This window comes from Diadema setosum, chromosome 5, assembly GCF_964275005.1.
Source record: "Diadema setosum chromosome 5, eeDiaSeto1, whole genome shotgun sequence".
Classification (NCBI taxonomy): Eukaryota; Metazoa; Echinodermata; class Echinoidea; order Diadematoida; family Diadematidae; genus Diadema; species Diadema setosum.
This window is the reverse complement of record NC_092689.1, coordinates 17,323,987-17,346,954: the sequence shown is the minus strand read 5'-3', so window position 1 is coordinate 17,346,954 and position 22,968 is coordinate 17,323,987. Positions and strand designations below refer to the sequence as shown.

At 39.5% G+C, this 22,968-nt stretch overlaps 1 protein-coding gene across 1 annotated transcript; it reads right to left on the bottom strand.

Moving 5' to 3' along the window:
* Positions 1-10,426: 10,426 nt before the first annotated feature.
* LOC140228755 (uncharacterized) lies at positions 10,427-22,305 on the bottom strand. Its single transcript, XM_072309032.1, has 9 exons — positions 22,215-22,305; positions 19,776-19,950; positions 17,875-18,159; positions 16,937-16,991; positions 15,865-16,429; positions 14,029-14,079; positions 13,405-13,611; positions 12,642-12,811; positions 10,427-11,530 (listed from the first exon to the last, which is right to left on the bottom strand). The coding sequence occupies exons 1-9, from the start codon at positions 22,303-22,305 to the stop codon at positions 11,270-11,272; spliced, it is 1,860 nt and encodes a 619-aa protein (XP_072165133.1). The 3' UTR covers positions 10,427-11,269.
* Positions 22,306-22,968: the final 663 nt, after the last annotated feature.

Sequence of the window (22,968 nt, the reverse complement as noted above, 5' to 3'; positions counted from 1 at the left end):
TAGATATCTGTCAGATTTTCAAATATGATATCTATAACTTTCATCATCCTATGAGAAATTGTGTAAAATATGTAGCTAATGTACAACAACACATTATTATAAAAGCCAATTTCTCTACCGCATTCACAATTTTAAAGAAAAGTTTACCACCCATATTGTGCTTGCCATTGTCTTTTATTCCATTTTATCCAGAGGGCACTAAAATATGGAAATGACTTATGAGATTGATCATTTTAAAAATGGTGATTCAAGAACTAATTTCAGCAGTAAAACTTAATGCTGAAAGCAAAATGCAATGATCCTAATCAAGACCTAAGATAACAATTTGCTGTCAGTTTTTCTTCCTAGACTCCCAAGCTTCTGTGAATTGCTGACAGTATACAAGGATACATGTATGTATTTATCTTGCTGTTCTGATGTATGTAATAGTTGAATATTACCAGTCATTCCCTTGAAAAGATTTATGACATAATTTGATTTCATATATCTATGCAGGCCAACATTGTAGGCCTTTATCAGTCCTCTTCTGTTAAAATATGTCTGCTTTGGTTTACATCAATTCAGATTTTGATGAAGGGCCTACCCCGTAATAGGATGACATTCTAACAAAATGATGCACTTTGAGATTGAGTGAACGTGAATCCTTTTAATGAAACTGCTGGAATGATTGTGAATCACAAAGACCCTTTTTTCTTTTGCAAGTGTCTAAATTCCCTTTTTCTGTCATGTAAAATCAAGGCTGTTGTTGTGTACTATATGTTCAGATAATTCTCCTGTGTATCAAATGAGTATATTTATCTCTACATACTAATTCTTATCACAACAGAGATTATACATTGCACCTGCTTGCAAAGTGACTTGCTTCCTTGTTGAAAAAGGGTTCACGTGTGAGCACAGGCCATAAATCAGATATCACATTTTTATGTGTGTATATAGAATATATCTTATTAAACTTTTTGATATCTGTTTTAATAACTGCCAGCATATTGTGCATATGTAATCATCAGTTATGTAGCTGTTACATGTCTCTTTTAAGGAATACATTTTATGAAACTAGCAGCTATATTACTACATTACAATCAAGTAGTCTTGATCCCGCTTTGCACAGTTTAGATTTGGTGCCGGTCCATCCTGAACGTATATGTCATTGTCATGGCAATAAACAAATTCCCAAACCTGTTGGGAAGTGTTATTGTGGTGGTCACTGCTACAGTAAGTTACTGTCGTAATGAACCTTTAAGACAAGAGACCTTTCATGAATAAGCTTTGTTTTAATAATTTGTCGTTCTACTTCTATTTATGAATACTTGTATGTTTGCTTTTATTTGTATTTATGCCTTGTATGCATGGCTGGTCAAGCATAATATAAATGAGAAAGGATGTGTTAGGCGGTTACAAACTTTTTTGTTACTCATCAAATATTCCTTTCTGATGATAGGGCTGAAGTGTCTTGTGTATTGTTTTTGTCTGTAGTATTTGAAGCAGACTGTGTCTGTAAGAGGGAATATGTGATTTAAAAAAAAAAATCCTTCAAATTTAAAGTGCTGCAAAGGTTAATAGAGGCAACAGCAACGACAGAAACTACTGATAACATTGATGTTAATCTATGTATATTTACGATCAACAGTTCAGTGATGTACACTCATAGACTGTCGTGTTGTGTTGTGTCCTCAAATATCCATTGCAGAGAAAAGAATGAATGAAAGGTCAGTATAAATCAAGTCATTTTTTTTTTTTTTTTGTCATTGTGTATGGATTCATTCACACTCCCACCACGTTGGAGTTTAATATGGAGATAGTTTGCAACTTCAGAAATGCAAGATGTCTTCAGAATGGAATATGATCAATAAAGATAACATTTGTATTATTATTATCACTCATACCCTGAAGTTGTATTGTGAAGTCATTTGGTACTGGACTGTTTCTGACTGGTGAGGCAGAAAAATACTTTGTTTTGTTTTGTTTTGTTTTGTTTTTTTTACAGAAGGTACATGATCAAAAAGTGCAGTATGTAATCCATCCACAAGATAGCTTGAATTGCTCTCCTTTCATGAATACTTGCCCCGCCCCAGAAGATCCAAAACTTTGACTAAAAACAAAACAAAACAAAAACAGAAACAAAACTTGTGAGCTCTAAAATCTGTTGGTTTTTTTTTCTCTCATTTTTCTTTTCTCATGAACTTTTTTCTCTTAACCACCAACAATCTTTGACATGTGAAATGCCATGGTCAACGTAAAAGTCTAAGGAAGAGGAAAGATGTGAAATATGCTATGCATTCAAATGATAATTTACACTGTATCTTGAACTGCACCCTTCAATCATGTCCAAGAATTACTCCAAAAATAAAGAATATGTATGTATATATATATATATATATATATATATATATATATTTATATATATATTTACATGTATAATATACAGTTGTATATTACATGTACATCTCAATTTATATGTAAATATATATACACACAGCAAAAAAGGAAGGAAACACTTTTTCCAGGTCATATTTTTTATAGAAGATTTTCATAAAAAAAATCATTGTGTCATATACCATATTAAAGGTTATTTGACTGGCTATCACCGTGGTAGGTTTATACAAAGGGAAATTTTACTCTTGTGTGAACACATTCATTTCTGTCCTCCAAGGCACAAAAGGAAAAAATTGCAGAAATTCACATAATGAAATTAATATGCAAATGGCCTTCAAGATAACAATGACAACAAAAGACCAATTCAATGCAATGAGAGACATAAATGAAATAGCAGAAAGCTTCTTTGTTCCCTTGTTTCTCTTTATATTCTCAAACAAAAACATAGTGGGGAAACTGAAGAGGGAACATGATAATTTTCTGTCAACTCAAAGTTTAAATGACATAGGGAGTAAGCCACAAAGGTAATAAAGTGGACAGAATATCTTTATTTTCTTAAGGAATTTAAAATTCATGAGACAAATTTAAGAACCAGATATTATTCCACGTATTCTTAATTTGGAATAACATTTCAAATTTCAACCATCTTTGTTACCATTGCCTCTTCTCTTATGTCTTTTGAATATGGATTTGACAGAAGATTCATTTTTCTCCATTATATTTTGCCTTTCTTTATCTTTGGAGAGTTTCAGAGACATAGAGATCATAAATTGATTTTTGTAAATTAATTTGCATTTCCTATTGTGCTGAATCTGTCTTTTGTTTCATTGTTATATAGAAGAGCACATACGTTTGAATAACAACTCGGCCATTTTTGCGATTTTTACTTTTGTGCCTTGGAAGAGAAAAATGAATGTGTTCACTCATGCGTAAAGTTTCCCTTTTTACTCACCTACTAGGGAGACAGCCAATTAAATTACCTTTAACATGGTATATAAAACATTATTATTAGCCAAATAATCTATGAGAAAGATGAAGTCAAAAAAGTGTTTACTTTCTTTTGTTGCTGAGTGTACAGTGTATATACAGAGTACTATATATATATATATTTATGTATAGATTTAGATAAAGATGGATAGATACAGTAACCATTTATAGCACATATCACAAAGAGTAAATCAGCATCTCTATGCACAATGAAGGGGGGGGGGTGGGGGATATAGAAAAAGAGGAGTATAGAGACGAGGTGAATTGAAAGGGAAAAAACTTTGACCGGCAAAACTTTGACGGGCAAAACGTTGACAAACATCATAATGCCTTAACTAATATTCAGTTACAAGTTAAAACTCTCTCAAAACCATCTTGTGTATTAGCCTGCCTTGAGGTGTGTGGGCAATTTGTTTCATAGCTCTGTGGCTTCCAGTTGGAAAGGTCTTGCCCTGTAAACATTTTATATTGCGAGGATGGCTAAAAGAAATTTAGGCCGAGAGTGACGGTTTCTTGCTGCACAATATTCTGATGTGAACTGTTGTTGGTAAGTAGGGCCTACAATGTTGCTGTAAGCACATGAACACCAGTGTTAAGATCTCAAAGTCAATTCACAGCTTGACCTGCAGCCTTTGCAGTTTAGCTTACTGACTTAATTTGCATGTCATGAAGTTGAGCACCAGTAACTAACCTAGCCACTGAGATTTGTATGCATTGCAACTTTTGAATTTCTGATGTTCAGGAGACCAAATGAAATATCATTACAAAAATTAAGGCAAGACATTATTTGATCATGAACAAGTCTTTATGTCATTTTTTTTTTTTTTTTAGAAAGAAATGGACAAAAAGTATACCAGTACATGTTCAATAATTGTCAACCATATCTGTACACATACAAATGTGATATGTTAATGCAATTTTTTTCATGTTAACATGATTGATTTTGCCATACGTAAATCATTTTTACATCCACTTACACCATACATCAAACTCGGTATAAAGTCAGTGGGCAGGACAATCACAGTGCCTCACTTCATTTCATGTATGTAGTATTTATTTTTCTTCCTTTTTAAACACAGAAAACACCAGGGGACAGTCACATTCTCAATGCTGACAAAAAGTTCAAATACATATGTTGAGTTTTATATTTTCAAGGCACTTTTGAAGGCACACACAGTGTATGCATAAGTCTAAAACAGAAGGACACCCTCTACGGTGATATCAGGAGAGCTTTAAAATGTTGTTATGCCACTAACTTGACTGGTTAAAAATGCCAAAAAACAAATAGTAATGATAATATATAAATAATAAAATAAACATCTTCGACATCAATAAGTACAATTTCTTAATGAATTGCATTGTATATGGACCTGTAAGAAGCAGAAAAGGGCAGTGTGCTATTTCAAAATACTCATCGAAATTCTCACAAAGCACCTGTGACAATCTCTGTATGACATCGAGCGTCTGATTTGCATTCAGAATCATTTCAAAATGTACAAATATTATCAATAAGATAACAATAATATACAAATGAATAAAAGAGATAATACATAGAATAATTCCAAAATTGCAGCAGAAACTACAAGTAGTGATACAAAAAATATATATTTCATTCTATGTTTTTCATTCTCTTTATGCATCTGCAAGCTGGGGCACTTCCACTATTTCAGTCATCAAGAACTCAAGCACTTACTGTGCATCGTTTTGGCTAGAAACTGGGCTGACTTTCACCTTTAAAGGCATCAATTTACTTTATACATAAATAAATTTTCATGAGGACAGTGTCTACTGCACAAATGTCACTCTTGTTTTCTCTGCTCAAAGAATCGCAGTTTGATATGTACATATTTACAGTATAAAAGGAACTCTTATTTGTAATGTTGAAAAACAAAAATATGAATCACTCATTAAAACGGGAAGCCTTTGTCACTGCAAATCGTCTCGTGAGCCATAGATATACCTAGCCTCATGTTTTGCTAAAAAAAAAAAAGAAAAGAAGAAAGTCCAATGTGGAATCACAGAAATTGTATAATATTGTAGAAATTAGAAATGAATTTAATGATTTTGATAAAATTGTTGAACCACTCTTGGAACCAATTCAACCTGGACATTGTAAGTGGATGAAGCATCCACTAGAATATTTTTAAGTCATTGCTGCATTTTGATTATCAAAAAGTGACACATTGAAATTCACAAATCACCTGAAATCAAAATGTCAATGATAGGATTTCGCGTATTGTGTAAAATATTGATGTCAATTCATCTTCGAAATCTGCATTGAAAATCTAGCTATTTTAGGGGTGCTTGCAATATGCAGAATTTTGAAAAAAGAAGTTGCTGATCATCTTTTGCAAGGGCAAGTTTTTATTACTAAAAGAAACAACGAAGTATTAAAAGCCAAAAATACACAACTTACACATCAGTTAATTAGGAATGTCACAACATGCAGCATTGACACTGAACATAAAAACATTTTCTCAAACATGTGATCGCTCAACTGCCTAGCAATTGTGCATGCAAATTTCATTTTTAATCACGGTAAACTTAACCCGTTGAGGACGAGTCCCGAGTATACTTGGGCAGGAGTCTATGGGAAATGCAAAATCGGTCCATCCTCAACGGGTTAATGATCTACCCCCGGTTATTATTAATAACACTCAAGTATTATGGTCTTATTTATCCAGGGTAGTCTCTACAGTGTTACCACTCCTCTCCCTGGGGATGGTAACAGGATTTACCCCCAGCATTTCCAGGTGAAGTGATTTGTACCCATTTATACCCAGGGACATTGTGGGGAAAACATCTTGCAGAATGCTTCAGTACAAATGCCTTGCACAAGATCTGAACCTCAGACCATCTGACTACAGGTCCCGACATTTACCCACTATACCATATGGTGCTCCCACTAAACAGCAGAAGATACAGTCATAAGAGCCAGAGAAGAGATTACCTGGAAGGTAGCTAACGGGGAACCCTCCACGATAAACCACAGTGAAAGAAAACATAGCTAAACATTTTACGGACTATAAATGCCAGTATTTAGGCCTAACCCATTAAGGAATGATCTCTACTGGAAGCAGAAACATGAAAGATTTAACAGAGAAATTGAAAAACTCAGACAATACTAAACCAATGGATTAACAAGCATGGAAGTATGGAAGCCCTTGTAGGCGAGTGGCCATGACAAGACCGTCTACTTTGCCTCATCTAACAGCCTTTTTATTAACTAAGTAAGTTCCTTCTTTTCTTCGAACACAAGAAAAAGTTGCTTGTCGTCTGTGTGTACAAAACTAACAGGAAAGAGTATGCAAGGGGTTTTTCACATGACCAATATGGCTATCTTGAATTGTGATAATGTGTGACATTGAGTTTTTGACCACCTATACCTTTTGTTGTACAAGTTTGAATTTGCATACAGATTTTCTTTATGTGTGTTTGTCAGTAAGTGTGTGTGGGTGTGTACATGACTGTGTGTGTGTATGTATGTCTAGCTTTCACCCTTATTGCATTATATGATATCAGAACAAAGAAATGCAAGGAGTGGATTTGCCCATATTGGGGTCTGCTAGAGTTTCAAAGTGTCAAATATTTTAGAGAATTTCAGAGTGTAGTTGGGACCTAACACTAAACTTTTATTACACATTAATAAAAACACTACAGGCAGCACTCACCAACGGCGTAAATCCAAACTGAGGAGTGGGGGGGATGATCGGCGATAGTCACCATCACCACGATTACAAGCCCATAACCGAACCGGCGCAGCCTTGAGGGGGATGGGGGGGGGGGGGGGGTGAGAGAAGCTTGGTAACCCCCCCCCCCCACACACACACACACACACACACACACTTTACAGGGATCGGATGTCTCACTCTTTTGCATGAAATATAAAGTGGGAGGAGAGTGATATATTTCTGACAAACTGTTACAAGCGAGCTTGAAAATTTTGACATTTTACAGTCCCAAAACTGCAGTTTGTGACTGTATTTTGTCCGCTTTGGAAATTAAGGGGGGGGGGGCACCGGGTGAAACTGCCGGCAATTACTGACAGCAACATCAAGAGAATGGCATAACAATTAAATGCGAGCGAGCGAAGCGAGCGAGCTAGAAAATTTTGACATTTTACAGTAAAAAAAACTGCCGTTTTGGGCTGTATTTTTTCGCTTTGGAAATTAAGGGGAGCGCACAGGGCGCAACTGCTGGCAGTTCGTACTGGCAGCAACATCAGGAGAATGGCATAACGATTAAATGCGAGCGAGCGAAGCGAGTGAGCTTGAAAATTTTGACATTTTACAGTCCCAAAACTGCCGTTTGTAGCTTTATTTTTAGCTTTGGAAATTAAGGGGGAGCACCGGGCGAAAACTGGTGGCAATTACTGGCAGCAACATCATGAGAATGGCATAATGATTAAATGCGAGTGTGCGAAGCGAGCGAGCTTGAAAATTTTGACATCTTACAGTCCCCAAAACTGCCATTTTTTTTTTGTAGTTATATTTTTCGCTTTGGAAATTAAAGGGGACGCACCGGGCACAACTGCTGTCAATCACTGGCAGCAACATCAGGAGAATGCCATAGCGATTAAATGCGAGCGAGCGGAGCAAGCGAGCCTTAAAATTTTGACATTTTGCAATCCCAGAAAATGTCGTTTGTAGCTGCATTTTTTCGCTTTGGAAATTAAGGGGAGGCACACCGGGCGAAAACTGCTGGCAATTACTGGCAGCAACATCAGGAGAATGGCATAATGATTAAAGCCGAGTGAGCGGAGCGAGCGAGCTTCAAAATTTTGACTCATTACAGTCCCAAAACTGCCGTTTGTAACTTTATTTTTAGCTTTGGAAATTAAGGGGGGGGGCACCGGGTGAAACTGCTGGCAATTACTGACAGCAACATCAAGAGAATGGCATAACAATAAAATGCGAGCAAGCGAAGCGAGCGAGCTTGAAAATTTTAGCATTTTACAGTAAAAAAAAAAAACTGCCGTTTTGGGCTCTATTTTTTCGCTTTGGAAATTAAGGGGGCGCACAGGGCGCAACTGCTGGCAGTTCGTATTGGCAGTAACATCAGGAGAATGGCATAACGATTAAATGCGAGCGAGCGAAGCGAGTGAGCTTGATAGTTTTGACATTTTACAGTCCCCCAAACTGTCGTTTGTGGCTGTATTTTTTCGCTTTGGAAATTAAGGGGAAGCACCGGGCGAAAACTGCTGACAATTACTGGCAGCAACATCAGGAGAATGGCATAATGATTAAATGCGAGCGAGCGAAGCGAGCGAGCTTCAAAATTTTGACTTATTACAGTCCCAAAACTGCCGTTTGTAGCTATGTTTTACGCTGTGGAGATTAAGGGGGGAGCACCGGGCGAAAACTGCTGGCAATTACTGGCAGCAACATCATGAGAATGGCATAATGATTAAATGCGAGTGTGCGAAGCGAGCGAGCTTCAAAATTTTGACTTATTACAGTCCCAAAACTGCCGTTTGTAGCTATGTTTTACGCTGTGGAGATTAAGGGGGGAGCACCGGGCGAAAACTGCTGGCAATTACTGGCAGCAACATCATGAGAATGGCATAATGATTAAATGCGAGTGTGCGAAGCGAGCGAGCTTGAAAATTTTGACATCTTACAGTCCCCAAAACTGCCATTTGTAGCTATATTTTTCGCTTTGGAAATTAAAGGGGACGCACCGGGCACAACTGCTGTCAATCACTGGCAGCAACATCAGGAGAATGCCATAGCGATTAAATGCGAGCGAGCGGAGCAAGCGAGCCTTAAAATTTTGACATTTTGCAATCCCAGAAAATGTCGTTTGTAGCTGTATTTTTTCGCTTTGGAAATTAAGGGGAGGCACACCGGGCAAAAACTGCTGGCAGTTACTGGCAGCAACATCAGGAGAATGGCATAATGATTAAAGCCGAGCGAGCGGAGCGAGCGAGCTTCAAAATTTCGACTTATTACAGTCCCAAAACTGCCGTTTGTAGCTTTATTTTTAGCTTTGGAAATTAAGGGGGAGCTCCGGGCGAAAACTGCGGGCAATTTATGGCAGCAACATCATGAGAATGGCATAATGATTAAATGCGAGTGTGCGAAGCGAGCGAGCTTGAAAAATTTTGACATCTTACAGTCCCCCAAACTGCCATTTGTAGCTATATTTTTTGCTTTGGAGATTAGGGGGGGGGGGGCGCACCGGGCGCAACTGCTGTCAATCACTGGTAGTAACATCAGGGGAATGGCTTAGCGCTTAAATGCGAGCGAGCGGAGCGAGCGAGCTTTAAAATTTTGACATTTCACACCCCAAAAACTGCCGTTTTTAGCTATATTTTTGCGATTTGGTTTGTCCCACTTTTATGGGGGAACCATCCCCCCCCCCCCCCCCATCGACGCCTCTGCATATGAGGGAGCTTTTGTTAAGTGAAAGATTATGCTGCACACTCTTTGACAAATTAGGGAAATATACGTCAATCTCAACAGTGTACTTATCGAAAGGGATCCAGTATAGCGGAGCTTTTGCATGTTTATGATTGCAATTCAACGATTTGGTGCATAGTTCTGGCGGTATTTGGACAATAATTCCATTAAGAAAGTTCGAAATTTGTCCTCATCTCGGAAATTGCTTGGGGGATAAATGATTTGCCTGCCTAAACACTTTCGTAGGGGCGGGGCAAATGCCCTTTGCCCCCCCCCCCCCCCCCCCCCCCCCGAGATATTTTTGACGCCCCTGATACTGAATTATCAGTCACTGTCGTTCCTACACTATTTTACGTTGTCAACGTCTGAGCCATACCTTACAGTGTATGTCCATGTCCGCGAGCGAGCGAAGCGAGCGAGCGCTTGAGAAAATTATGCATTCGATTTCCTACAAGATAGAATACTGTTCAGCTCTGTTACCTGTCTGAAGGCCGGCGTACAAACGTCATGCAATATGCCAAAATTGATACAATTACATTTCTGCTTCCTCCATTTTTTTTCTTCAAAATTCAGGGGGGGATGATTGTACAGGCCATCCCCCCCTCCTCCATTTCAGGGGGGATATATCCCCCCCATCCCCCCCGGGATTTACGCCCATGGCACTCACACATTGCCAGGTAACAGCCATTTCTACGTATTTGCATATTAAATAACATGGCAAGAGCTGGGTATGTCCAAAACATGACACTCCCATTGGTTTGATTGCAGACACTACTCATTAACACTCCTCAGTCACACTAATTAAATAGTAAATATTTACAACATGTACAAAGTTACAACCCCCGTCAACAATACTTGATAAATTCAAAGAATGAGAAAGCAGGCAATGTACATTCTGTGATGAGACCATTGGACAGGACCTTTACATGCTACAAGTAATAAAGATTTTTGTTTTGTTTTGTTTCTGTCTTTATTGTTGTTCCTGGGGAGGGGTATATGAACACAAGATATTGCATTCCATTGTTTGTTTTGGTCTCAGAATAAGGGACCTTTATCATGCTAGACAGTACAGTCCAACCTCTCTTACCTGGACATGTCAGGACCAGCTCTCATCCGGATAGGGAATTGACTCAATGTTTAATACATGCAGCTGCCTACCCAATGGTAGCTACATGTAACCCATTGTAGGTAGCTTACACTTAAACTCTTTCTTTGCTATCAGCGCAAAATTAAAGGTGGATTTCTTTTTTTTTTCTTAACCAGAATGAAATCAATTTGTTGTCATATGATATGTAATTCATGTGAATTTTTTAGTTTGAAGTCCCCCTTTTCTCCATAGTTATTCAGTTGGAAAAAAAAAAAGCCAAACAAAACATCACAGTGAGATCGCATCCGGATCATAGAGAGATCCGGATAAAGGGAGGCCGGATAAGAGAGGTCGGACTGTACATGAGTTGACACACCTGAAGCTCGGGCCTTGCACCAATGCTGGAAACACCATGCGTTGTTTAATCTGCACTGGATCCATTATCTTGGGCTTTGTCGGTGACGGTGGCTTCAATGAGAAGCTGTCCATCCAGGTCACTAATGACCCTTGTCTCCACAGAGCTCCCTTCACCCTGCTGCTCCCCCTGGGTTGTGGGGGCCAAGTGAATGTTCTCCTGGTAGTCACGCTGCTGGTGGGTCAATGGGGACCAGGCATAATTGTGGAAGCCCCCCTGGGCGTGGTGAGGTGGGCGGGGCTTAGCACTAGATGGGCTCCTGTTAATCTGCAGATATCAGAGATGTGATACTTATCATGAATTTTGGGTGGTCAAAACCAGACCACAGACAGAGAAGTTTTTAAGCCATGATCTTTTCTCATCTATTTGAACTTAGGTTTCATCGTGAAACTCTTGACTTTTCATGAAAAATATCCTCTTAGAATCCTAGAAATTTTGATGTCCTACAATTCCTCAAACCTTAGCTCTCAAAGAGAGAACGGGAGCAAAGCATCTTCAAAGTCATATCAGCATGAGACAAAATTTAAGACCAATCACAGGCAGTTCAAAGCACCTTAATTGCATTTTTCACCCAAGGAACAAAGAAGAAGTGCAAACCACAAGTATAACAGTTTAAAGTCCCTCAGTACTGTGAAGACAAAAGATGATAACTTCTTGCACTTTCAATTCATTTGAACTGAACTGAGAGTATCTGAGGTTCATGATGCTGGTCCAACTTTGACAGTATTCATGCACTACTTTGCAAACAGACCATGTTCATATCTACTGCAGAAGAAAGCAACATGCGAGATTGCAATAAAGCATAGTCTCAGATAGGGGTATGCATCTCTTTTCTTCTGTAGGAGAATTGAATCCCAAATATAAATCAGGACAATGCAGCAAAATGGATAGAACACATCAGCAAAGTTTGAACAATCAGTTCAAAAGTTATGATTTTTTTTACTTTACGAGCAGCAATCGCTGGATGAGAACACTTCGACACTTTTAGATATTAAGCACAGATGATGATACCAAGAACATACACAGAAAATTAACAATGAAAGAGCATGTGGCTTACCTCTTTCAGAAAACAGGGGGGGGGGATAATATTACCCTCACTATATATATCAGTAACAATTTAAGTCGAGGAAAAGTGTTCCTTTCTCTAAACAAAAAAAAAAAAAAATAAATTTCATTGAATTCTTTTCATATCTTCTTTATATCTTCTCATCCCGCGATGGCTGCAGCATAACTCTACAAATTCATGACGTTTCAACGGATTGTCTGATTTTTCTCAAACTTTCACTGATGTGTACTTCTAATATTGCTGCATTTACTGAATTCCCACATATATTTGGGCCTCATTCCCCTTTAAGGTTGTTTTTTTTTTTTCACTCACATTTAGAGCATTCTGCTGCATGGTTTGTGATGCCATGTGTTCCACAGAGGGGGTCTCGTTGGATCTCTCTCCGTCCCCGTTGCAAATGTCCAGCGACTCGTAGACCAGGTTCCGGAGTTCCTGCTTGATCTCGGCGTGGACGTCGCTCTCACTCTGGTTGTTCAAGAAGCCTGACAGCAAAAACAGGATGAAACTTTATTATCTCAGTTTCTGGTTAAGGTGAACCACAGAGTTTATGTTAGTGCTAAAAGAATCATTTTTACCCAGTTGAAGACTAGTTCCAGGACACTTGAGCAGGTGTCTATCAAAGAGGCATGTTCTAGTAAAATCAGCTTGTCCTTTACACGTTAAAAACATGATCAACATTATGATTTCTATTCATCCTGATGTTTTATTCCTGGGTAATACAGACAATTGTCCCACCTCTTTGCCATTATGGAGTTGCCTTCCTATGAATTTTCAAGTATATCTTATCACTTTGTTCCACTTAAAATCTTACAAAGAATGTGACCGTCTTTAAAATTGTCCACTTTATACTGAAGCCCCTTAAAATCTTGCAATATCTGATCATGTAAAAGCTTCCACTAGTCAAAATTGTGTAGTCATATGATCTACGAATTCAGTGCTGGCAGAGTGAATTAAAAAAAAAAAATGAATTTACTCCATTCATCTTGAGTAAAAGATTTGACTGTATACTCTGATAAGCACTAATTATGTGTCTTACGAATAGTCTGTCTAAAGTGATGGAGTTTTGATTACAGACCTTGGTTCTGGTTAACTTGCTGGGCCTCGGCGCACTCGTCATTGTTTGGTACCGCATGCTGCTCCGTCATGTGGATACTCACAGGTCTGGGCTGGATGGTCACTGATCGGGCCTGGCCCATGGGGGCCTCCATGACCGGGGTGCCACTGTTGCTGTTGTTGTGGTTGTTCTGGTTGACCAAGGCTGCACTGATAGCTTGATTGAATGCTGGAAGGTAATGCAAAATTCCATTGGCACATCAAGGTAAAAACAATTTTCCCTTTTTTTCCTGGTTTTTTTCTTGGTCATTCATTGCTATGAGCTATCATCCTATTAACACAAACACACACACACACACACACACAAAAAATCAATTATGGTGTTGGTTAGATTCCTTCATGACTCAAAGATATATTCTGAAGTATTATTTTGATTTACTGTCAAAGTCATGTGGTAAACAGGAGCTCCATAAAACTCCTGTTAAAACCCTGTCCTTTGTTCTGGTAGATTCTTTTCAGATTTAATACATTGAAAAATTTAGTTATAGCCAAACAGTAAAGTATATAAGACATGCAAGACTATGATTTCAATAAGATCAAAGTGTGATATGGACCTTAAATTCCTTGGTAAGAATGCTTGGCTTACCAGTGTTGTTCTGCAGGGCTTGCACACAGTCATTGGTCTGTCCAAAGTAACCTGCACGCCATAAACATGAGAACAAAATTACAATGTGAAGATATGGAAGACACGTTCAGATATGTTGACTTTCTGTCTTAATTGTACCAGACACGTGCGGTGGGCCACGCCAGTGTTAGATCATTAAAACACACTCTCCTATCACACAAAATTGCAGAAGAGCATTCATGTTCTACAAGCCGTGTTAAACACTGCTCTTGAAACAAAGTCCACTAGATGACATGCAGTCCAAGAATGTTTCACCTTGCAAGCGATTCAGACCCCACAAGTGGTACTGAATGTCACACAGTATGATATCGCTTTGCTTTACCAGGGATAGTCAAATAAGAACTCTCTAGGCAGCCTCTTGAATTGGGAGGGGGAGGGGGAGGGGGAGGGGGGAGGGGGAGGGGGAGGGGGGAGGGGGTTAAAGAGGAAGTGAGAAGGAAACTTGCCAGAGATCCCAAATGAGAAATGAGAAGGTTTGCATGGTGACTCAGTGGCTGGCAAACCTGCCGTGGATATGATTTGAGGCCGGATAAGACCAATCGTTCAATGTTGTGAATTATTACCTTGTTTTCTCCCCCCACCCCCCCCCCCCCGACACACACACACACACTTACAAACATCCTTCAGATGGGAAGTAACAAAGAGGTCTAGAATTCAGAGCATCACAATTAATTCATCCATGTACAAAACCCCACTTCACCTCACTTTGCAAAATGCTAGGTGTGCATCTTACAAAGTGATCTGTCCTACATGCATGCTGTAATACAGGTGAATGACACATGACACCCACCCCCTGTGGTTCCCACTCCCGTGACCATCAAAGATAGCAAATGGTATCATACCTCCATTATTATGTCATGCAAAGAGATATATTGAAACACAGAAAGTGACTCTCCAGTGCCTCATTGCACATCGCAGACTTGCCTTCTAGATTGTGATGTCAGTATTAAAACTCTATTTCTTGAGCTGCAATTTCAGAAGACAATATCCAATATCTCAAAACAGGTACACATATTTTTCCCTTGCCCTCTTTGCTTTCATACTTAAACACTTCCCTACATTTAAATTTTTCAGGAATTCTTATTCTTATTCCACACTGTATGTTTCACTGTCACTTAAAGGTGTATAGTCCCAGTAGCGTAGAGGGCGCTGTTGATGATACTGCCGATCATCGTTAGTATTGATACGAAGATTACCAAAGTTGAGCTGTCATCAAGAGTAAAGTGCGTAGGTGTTGCTAAGTAAGGTTGCCTGCGTTGTCTTCTCTGCACATCGCGCAGTCTATAGTAATGCCAGGGTGCGTGCATATGTGCTTGTCATTATGACATCACAAAAGAAGTTTGCTAGAGCTGTCACCCCCCTCAGCCGAATCATGAGCCGAACTGTGATCTGACCACTGACTACAGTGAATCGGACTTCTTCGGACTTGGGGAAGTGGGCAACAGCGTAAGTGCTAGAGGAGTCAATAACGCAGCTAGTCTCTATGGAAAACTTGCGCCATGCGCTCGCGTACGCATTTGACTAAAACACCGGGACCATGCACCTTTAATTCTTTCTTTGATATGTTGCTGCTTAGGGATGACATATATAGGACCATGTTACATATTAACTCGTTGAGGACAGGCTGATTTTGCTACAACACGCATTTAACATTGACAATTGCCCGAGTATACTCGGGACTTGTCCTCAACAGGCTAAGAAACAGAGTAGGCCTTTCCACCTTACAATTATTAACATGCTACAGAAGGTAAATGCAAGTTCAAGCAAATCTAAGTACATGAGGTAGTAAAGTCTTACCAGTGTTGCTGAAGAGTTGCTGCTGTTGTGGATTGCAGGCAGGGAAGCCTGACATATTCCACTGGCCAAGGTTGAGTTGTGGCAAGGCGGTCTGCTGCAGGGGAAACTTCTGGCCCCCTATCATGTAGCCGACTGCTGGGGAGCGGTAGGCCTGGTAGTACATGTTGCTTGCGGCCTGATGAACTGGTCCCGTCGGTCCTGGAGAGAAGGTGGCCTGCATGGGATGGGCCAAAGGCTGGGGCTGGGGCTGGGGCGTGATCTGGGCCGGCAGCTGCTGCTGCTGCTGCTGCTGCTGGAAAATGATGGGATTGGCCCGAGTCATGTGATAGACCGGCTGCGGGTACTCGTTGCGTGTGTTGCCCAGAAGGCGTTGCTTGCGTCTGGCTGCTCCCCTAGGCGTGCCTGAGGATGAGCGTCGGCGGATGGAGGGAACAGCAGCGGTGCTCTCATCCCAGTTCTCGTTCAGAGACCAGCGGCAACCCCGGCGCGAGGAGTGGTCGCCTTCATCCGGACTGAGCTTTCGGGACTTGAAGCGTGGTGTAGTGAGAGCATGGCGCACCGAACTCTGTTACAGAGGAAATAGATGGAGTGTTTAATGCCACAGACTGTAAAAGTATACCCTGATCTGATTAGAAGTACACTGAATGAAATGAAAATGTTTGCAACCCACCACACATAAAGATAATTGCCAAGGCACTTCCATAAAGCTTGCACTTTAGTATGAACATACAATGTCTCTATGGCAGAAGCAAAACTTCCCAAAATGGAGTGACCCTTTCTTTCAATTGTTTTACAGACAAATGCCACGTAATGAATAATTTCTTTTAATTTTTTCATGGTTCACTCACATTCATCAAAAGTATATATCAAATGAACTATAAAAAGTAATGATGTCATTTTATCACAACAATCGCATGTTCTACAGCAATAGATGCATGAGGTTAACTGATTTTGAAGGGAAACCCTGAAATTACTGGACATCTGTTTGTCAGAATCTCTTTGCACGAGAAATGTAAGCTGTTATTCTGTTCCAGCAAATATGGTACAGAAAACTAAAGAGAAGAGTTCTTACCATCCAGCTCTTTCTCTTCTGGCCAACAATGTGTTTGTAGTAAGGGTAGACTTTCCTGAAGGAGTAAAATGACAATACATCAAGATTTGTGAAACCTCCCGACAAGCAAGTTCTGTTATCAAAACCAAATGGGAAATGGCATTGCTCACCTTTCATATGCAGTATTCTTCTAGTTTTTGTCAATCCCCCCCCCAAAAAAAAACAACAACAACAACAACAACAAACAAACACATACACACATGCATTTTCAATGACTGAAATATCTATGAGGAATGGAAGTTGCTCTTCTCCTATAGGTACCATGATTATTCGAGTTTATGACATGCCATTTCCTTTGCCCACTTTATCTGTAACATTTCAAATGCATATCATATCCAAACAACATTGCTGAGAGGAAGATAATGAGCAAATTTTACATGAAAGCTGATTTGGTTTAAAAAAAAAAAATCCAGTCACAAACCTCTAATTCTTAGTTGCAGACAAGTTGTAACAAGCATGATGAATGAATTTCACAGTGAAATTCCTTTCCAAGTGTCGATGTAACGGATTGGTCTGAGGTACACTTCCTTTTGCTTCAGTAGTCAAGATATTGACAGACAATGTAATTTTGTCTCAAGTGAATGAATGACTTGCAAGAAAGTGGAAATGCATCATATTTTTAAAATCTTTGTCATCTTGTACTTCAGTGAGAAAAAGTGAGAAAAAAAAAAGATAATCATGATTTTTCAAATCTCTTAACAGGAAGCTTTTCATAGATTTTTTTTAAAACAAATTTTCCATGATCTGTGGTTTTGAGATATTGTGATCATAAATTGCATACAGTACCTTGTTTCACAAAGTTTACCATACTACAGTTCTCCCCTTTCCCCCACCCCACCCCAAGCCAGTAGCAAATACCCACAAAAAAGTTACTGTTTATAATCGGTTTTAACACTCACTCCATTTCAGCATAGACCTCCGAGGGCAGCATTTCCTTCTTGGAGCTCTGCTTGAATGCTTCGGCCACCTGCTGTACCAGTCCCACGGCAGGGCGCTGCAGTGGGGCGCAGTTGACGGCGAGGGTGTGGGCCAGGGTCTGAGCTGCCCCATTGTTGTTGAAGTTGAGGAAAGTAGGCAGCTGGGGGATGACCTGGGCACCTGACACCAAGGGACGCCAGAAGTTCTGCTGACACTGGGACAGCGGCTGGGCTCTCAGGCTTGCCACCCCAGCTGAGGCCTGGTAACTGTAGCATGGCATTTCAATATTCAAAATGGTTGTTCTCTATTTTAGTTTCACCTTGTCTGTAATGGTGTCTGTGCCTTTCAATATATATATATATATATATATATATATATATATATATTTTTTTTTTTTTTTTAACAGATATATGGCACCATAAAAATGCTATGAATCTTCATCATTATCATCATTTTGTAAGTGTGAGTGGGTGTGTTTGTGTGTGTGTGTGTGTGTGTTTGTGTATGTCATTTCTCTTATACATGGTACGATTTGAAAAAACAAAAATAAACACCAAAATATATTGTACCGTACCGTATGTTGAGGGGGAAAAATATTTAGTAGCACAAGAGAGAAGAATACAGCTGCTCATTTATGTTCATATTGATTTCATAGTTAACATGGACCTGATATTGAATGAAATTCAAATTAAGAATATCATAAACCAAAAAAGTGTGTGTGTGTGTGTGTGTGTGTGTGTGTGTGTGAGTGTGCATGTGTGTGTAAGTGTGTATCACTGCAAATGTGCACATGGTTATTCCATCAAATGCCAGTGGAATATGCAGCAGAAATTTTCATCTTGTCATGAAATTGGCACCTCTGGGTTTCACTGTACACTCTGTATATTCTATATTGGAGAAATCCTTTATAAAACTTGTGTAATTCATTATATCTGCATTAACAAAAAATGGTGCATATTTTTTTGGGAAAATCTGGACTTTGATCTTTTAATATACATATAATATGTTGCAAATTCAATACTTGATTTTAAATCTAGCAAGAAGGAAGCTTTCAAATATTCTTTTCCAACTTTTGAACAACAAAGGATTCAAATGTAAGAAGATTTCCACTTTATTCCATGAAATATAAACTGTGAATAGTAAAAGCATATGATCAAAAGATACAGCATTAAAACACAGATATACAATATTTCTTTAATTTTATAAGGTATCCCTGAAATCTTAACATTCTAAGTGGTAACAGTGTAAAAATAAAGTACGGTACTAAAAACTTTGTTAAAGCTAATCTACCCAAGATGTGAAAGAAGTTCTATGTGGAAAAGTGCATGGCATGGTCCAAGAAAGAGCTACATAATAAACACTGTGACTAAATTACTAAGTTGGGACTACAATGTATTACACACTGAAGAATAATGGAAATCAATATCCTTCACTTAATCCTTGTTCTTCACATATAGAAAAAAAAAACAATAATAAAACTTATATATAAAACTACTATCATACCGAAGAATTCCTTTAGGAATTAAAAAAAAAAAATCTTCAAATTGTTTGCTAAGATTAAAGAAAGACAATCAAGACTTGCAACCCGGCACTTTGCTCTTCCTAGCAGAAGTTGATTAGATTAGGTTAAGTGTGGCAACTTTGATATTTAGAAAAAGATGTAAAACTTTTAAATCTTATGATTATCTTAATGTGGTCATTTCTAATTCTATATCTTTTACTCTTGGACTGGCATTGGATTTAAATGCCACTCAGTCTGCCATGCATTCTCAGCAGTGTTGATTTTGCAGAAATATCAGTGTTTCTGTAGAGCATTCCGCAAAATGATTGGTTTTTGAGGAATGAAAAATGAACAAATAAACAAAAGTGATGAGGGACTCACCGAGGATCCATGGTGATAGCCTGTGGGTGCTGCCTCTGGGAGGTGGGCTGGAAGGCCACCACTGTGGGCTGTGAGTCTCCCTTTGGGTTGTTCTGGTCCTGGGCCACAGCAAGGTGCCAGCTCTGCTGGGGGGTGTCTGACGGGGAGGCACTGCATGCTAGACTAGGACTGGAATCTGTTATCGTAAAAAGAGAGGTATTCTTTAGAAACGATCCATAAAAAGCCTCCAATGTAAATGAGATGGGGCCCAACATTACATTTCTATATCTAGGCCTATAGCGATAGAGATCTCACGTTAGATTCTAACCGTAAGAGTGCGTAAATTTTAAAGTTAGATTATCAACCAACCAAATGCACAGAAGCGCTTTCCGTTTTCTAGGTTACATTAGAGACTATCAGGCACTTGCCAGAATCTAGACTCAGAGTCAGAGGTAGGCCTAACTAGGCCCTTCCCCTAACTGCGAAACACAGCCCAAACGCCGAACGCCAAACGCGAAGCTAGGCCTAGGCCGGCCCCTACTGTGTATAGTAAGGGTACTAGATCTCGCGCAGGGACTTAATGGTCGCGCATAACGAAACTGCGTAGAGCAAGCAATATTATACATAGGACTAAGCGCAAAATTTGCCGATACGCCCATGGAATAAACATACCTGACAACCGCTAAACATGAGAAGGAAGCAGGTAAGAAATTTCGAACAAATTTTTCACTAAATTTCCCATTTTTTTACCTTGTAATTTAGAATCTACCTACCTTAGGGTGTAGCCTACTCTAACTTGTTAGACGTGTCGTCTCGCTTGTCTCGTTCGTAGGCGATAGATTTCGTAATTTGTTCGATCGATCGTTTATAATATTCTAACGTACAGTCGCATTAAGCCGCCACCGCTGTTAAGTCGCCATACATTCACATCTAACGTAGATCGCGCCGCGATCGGAAATCAGCTCGCGCGACGGATTTTCTTCACCCTCAAAATGTATTCGTAATTCACCTTTTTTCTCCGTAAAAACACAAATGATTGTAATCAAAATATATTTTCCCATATGTAAAAAGTGACAAAACCATTTTTAATGCAAGGATGTTTTTGATTTAGAATGGATTTCAGGTGGCAGATCAATGAAGGTGGTGTTCAAACGCGGTGACGGAAAATAAATCCTACATTGAAGTGTGTGTATAACACACACGCTAACAATGTGTGGCAGGCTATGGGCGGCGGCCCAATGCCGTGCCTTTTGTTGATTCGCCAACGCGGAAGTGCTATAGGAATTACACACAAATGGCGACTTAGCGGTAATTGACGTTAGGCCTAGATCTACAAAAGCCGAAGCATGTTACAGCCGCAGAGGGGCAGACACTTTCACGCATGAAACTAGTACATAGGGCAGCTGCGCGACCTTTACATAGGCCTAGGCTACCCTGAGAAATTGAATACATAAAAGTCCGACATACAAACGGCGACAGTGCACTAGACACTCCGTCACTGTATCAATCATCAAGAGATTCTGGGAGGTGATTTTTCTGCATTTTTGTGATATTTATTGAGAAATTCAGGCATGATTGTGGAATAATTTCTATTATAACGTTAAGAGCATCACAAATTTTTGTGCGCGCAGTAGACCCCTCAACCATACTTAACAACTAGGAGTGCCCCAGCTGCCCAGGGTTAGCCCTGCCCCTAACGTTACTGAGTCAGTGTTTTCTTTTCACCCTTTCTTTTTAGGCTTTGGCTTAGTTAGGGCCTTGGTTAACTATACACAGCCCAGTCGTATTCGCATAGACTAGCGTATTAAACAGCGTCTGGTCGGGCTAGGCCTTGGTATATCATGATCTACATCATGATCAACATCAATCAATCATGATCTAACTATCATGGTTACATCATTCATGATCTACATCATGATTGCAGTAACTTGGTTTCAAGGCGAGAGTTCAAGTTCATGACAAAACCGCTCAAAATACTTAAATAGTTTGGGACTGTCCCTAAAGTTTTTGTTCCTACCGAGGTAGGGCCTAAAACGTTAACGTTTAATAGGCCTATTAACGTTAGCTCCCTGGGTTCTAATCTGTAACGTACGTTAGATTCTAACATGTAGGGCCTAGGCCCTATTCAATCTCTCGAACCCACTTACATTAAGCCCTAACTTAAGGGCCTAGCACTAACCGTTAGCCGTGCAGGCGATACGAGCAGTAGAATAGTAGTTTCTAATCTAACGTTAACTAGACCTCTAACGTTAATAAGGGTTAAGGGTTAGAAACATCTAACGGTTAGGTCATTAGATAGGTGCTTAATAGCCTACTGCTAGCTAGTGCTACTGACGATCAGACTCCTTGTGACCTTCATGATACTTTACAGGTGACTTTCAGGGTCAGTAACCGACCTGTCTGAGTAACATTTCTAAATTCTATCACGTTTGCCTTTGACTTTCTGTCATTAGAAATTACCTTCACAACTTTCCTGTTCACTGCTTTCCGCTCCAAACACTGCCGGCACTGCATGCGGTAATTTACTCAGCTCGCTCTCCTTTGTTTTCATTTTTGTCGTGCTTTCGATGTCGATTTCTTCCAGTCTGACGATGAAATTTACACATCAATTATGTGTAGGCTCTTGTACACGCATACGCTAACGCTAATATACTCTGCGTATACACGCAAATACAGCAAGGGGCAGAGTGAAAATTCTTATTTGATTTTGTACCATTTTCGAGCGCGTACCGAACGCAAGTTCGGTGCAAATACGCAATCTCACTTGTGATGAACGCGCTAGATTAGATCTGATTGGTCGAAGTTTCAGAAGGCGACGTAGCTGTTAAGCTACGAAATGTAACTCCCACTTTTTTTCTCGTAATTTTTGCCAAAATGGCCACATAAACAACTTAGATTAAAAATATGAATGAAATAGGAATGCGCTTATTATAGACACAATTGCATTTCATACGAAAAAAAAAAATGATAGTATTTCCTTCACAAATGTAATGAATCGCGGATTATCCGGTGGGTGTAAGTTTTAAAATACTACCGGCCAATTACTAGTAACGTGATTCAACACAGTGCTATGCTGCAGGTTTCCTATAGCGATCGATCAGGTGGAATGCATGCGAAGAATCCTATTCAAAGTAATTGCAGCAATGTCAGTGGGAATTGGATGAAAATAGTCACAAAATAGGAAGAAGTCATGAATGTAAGCATTAAACTTGAT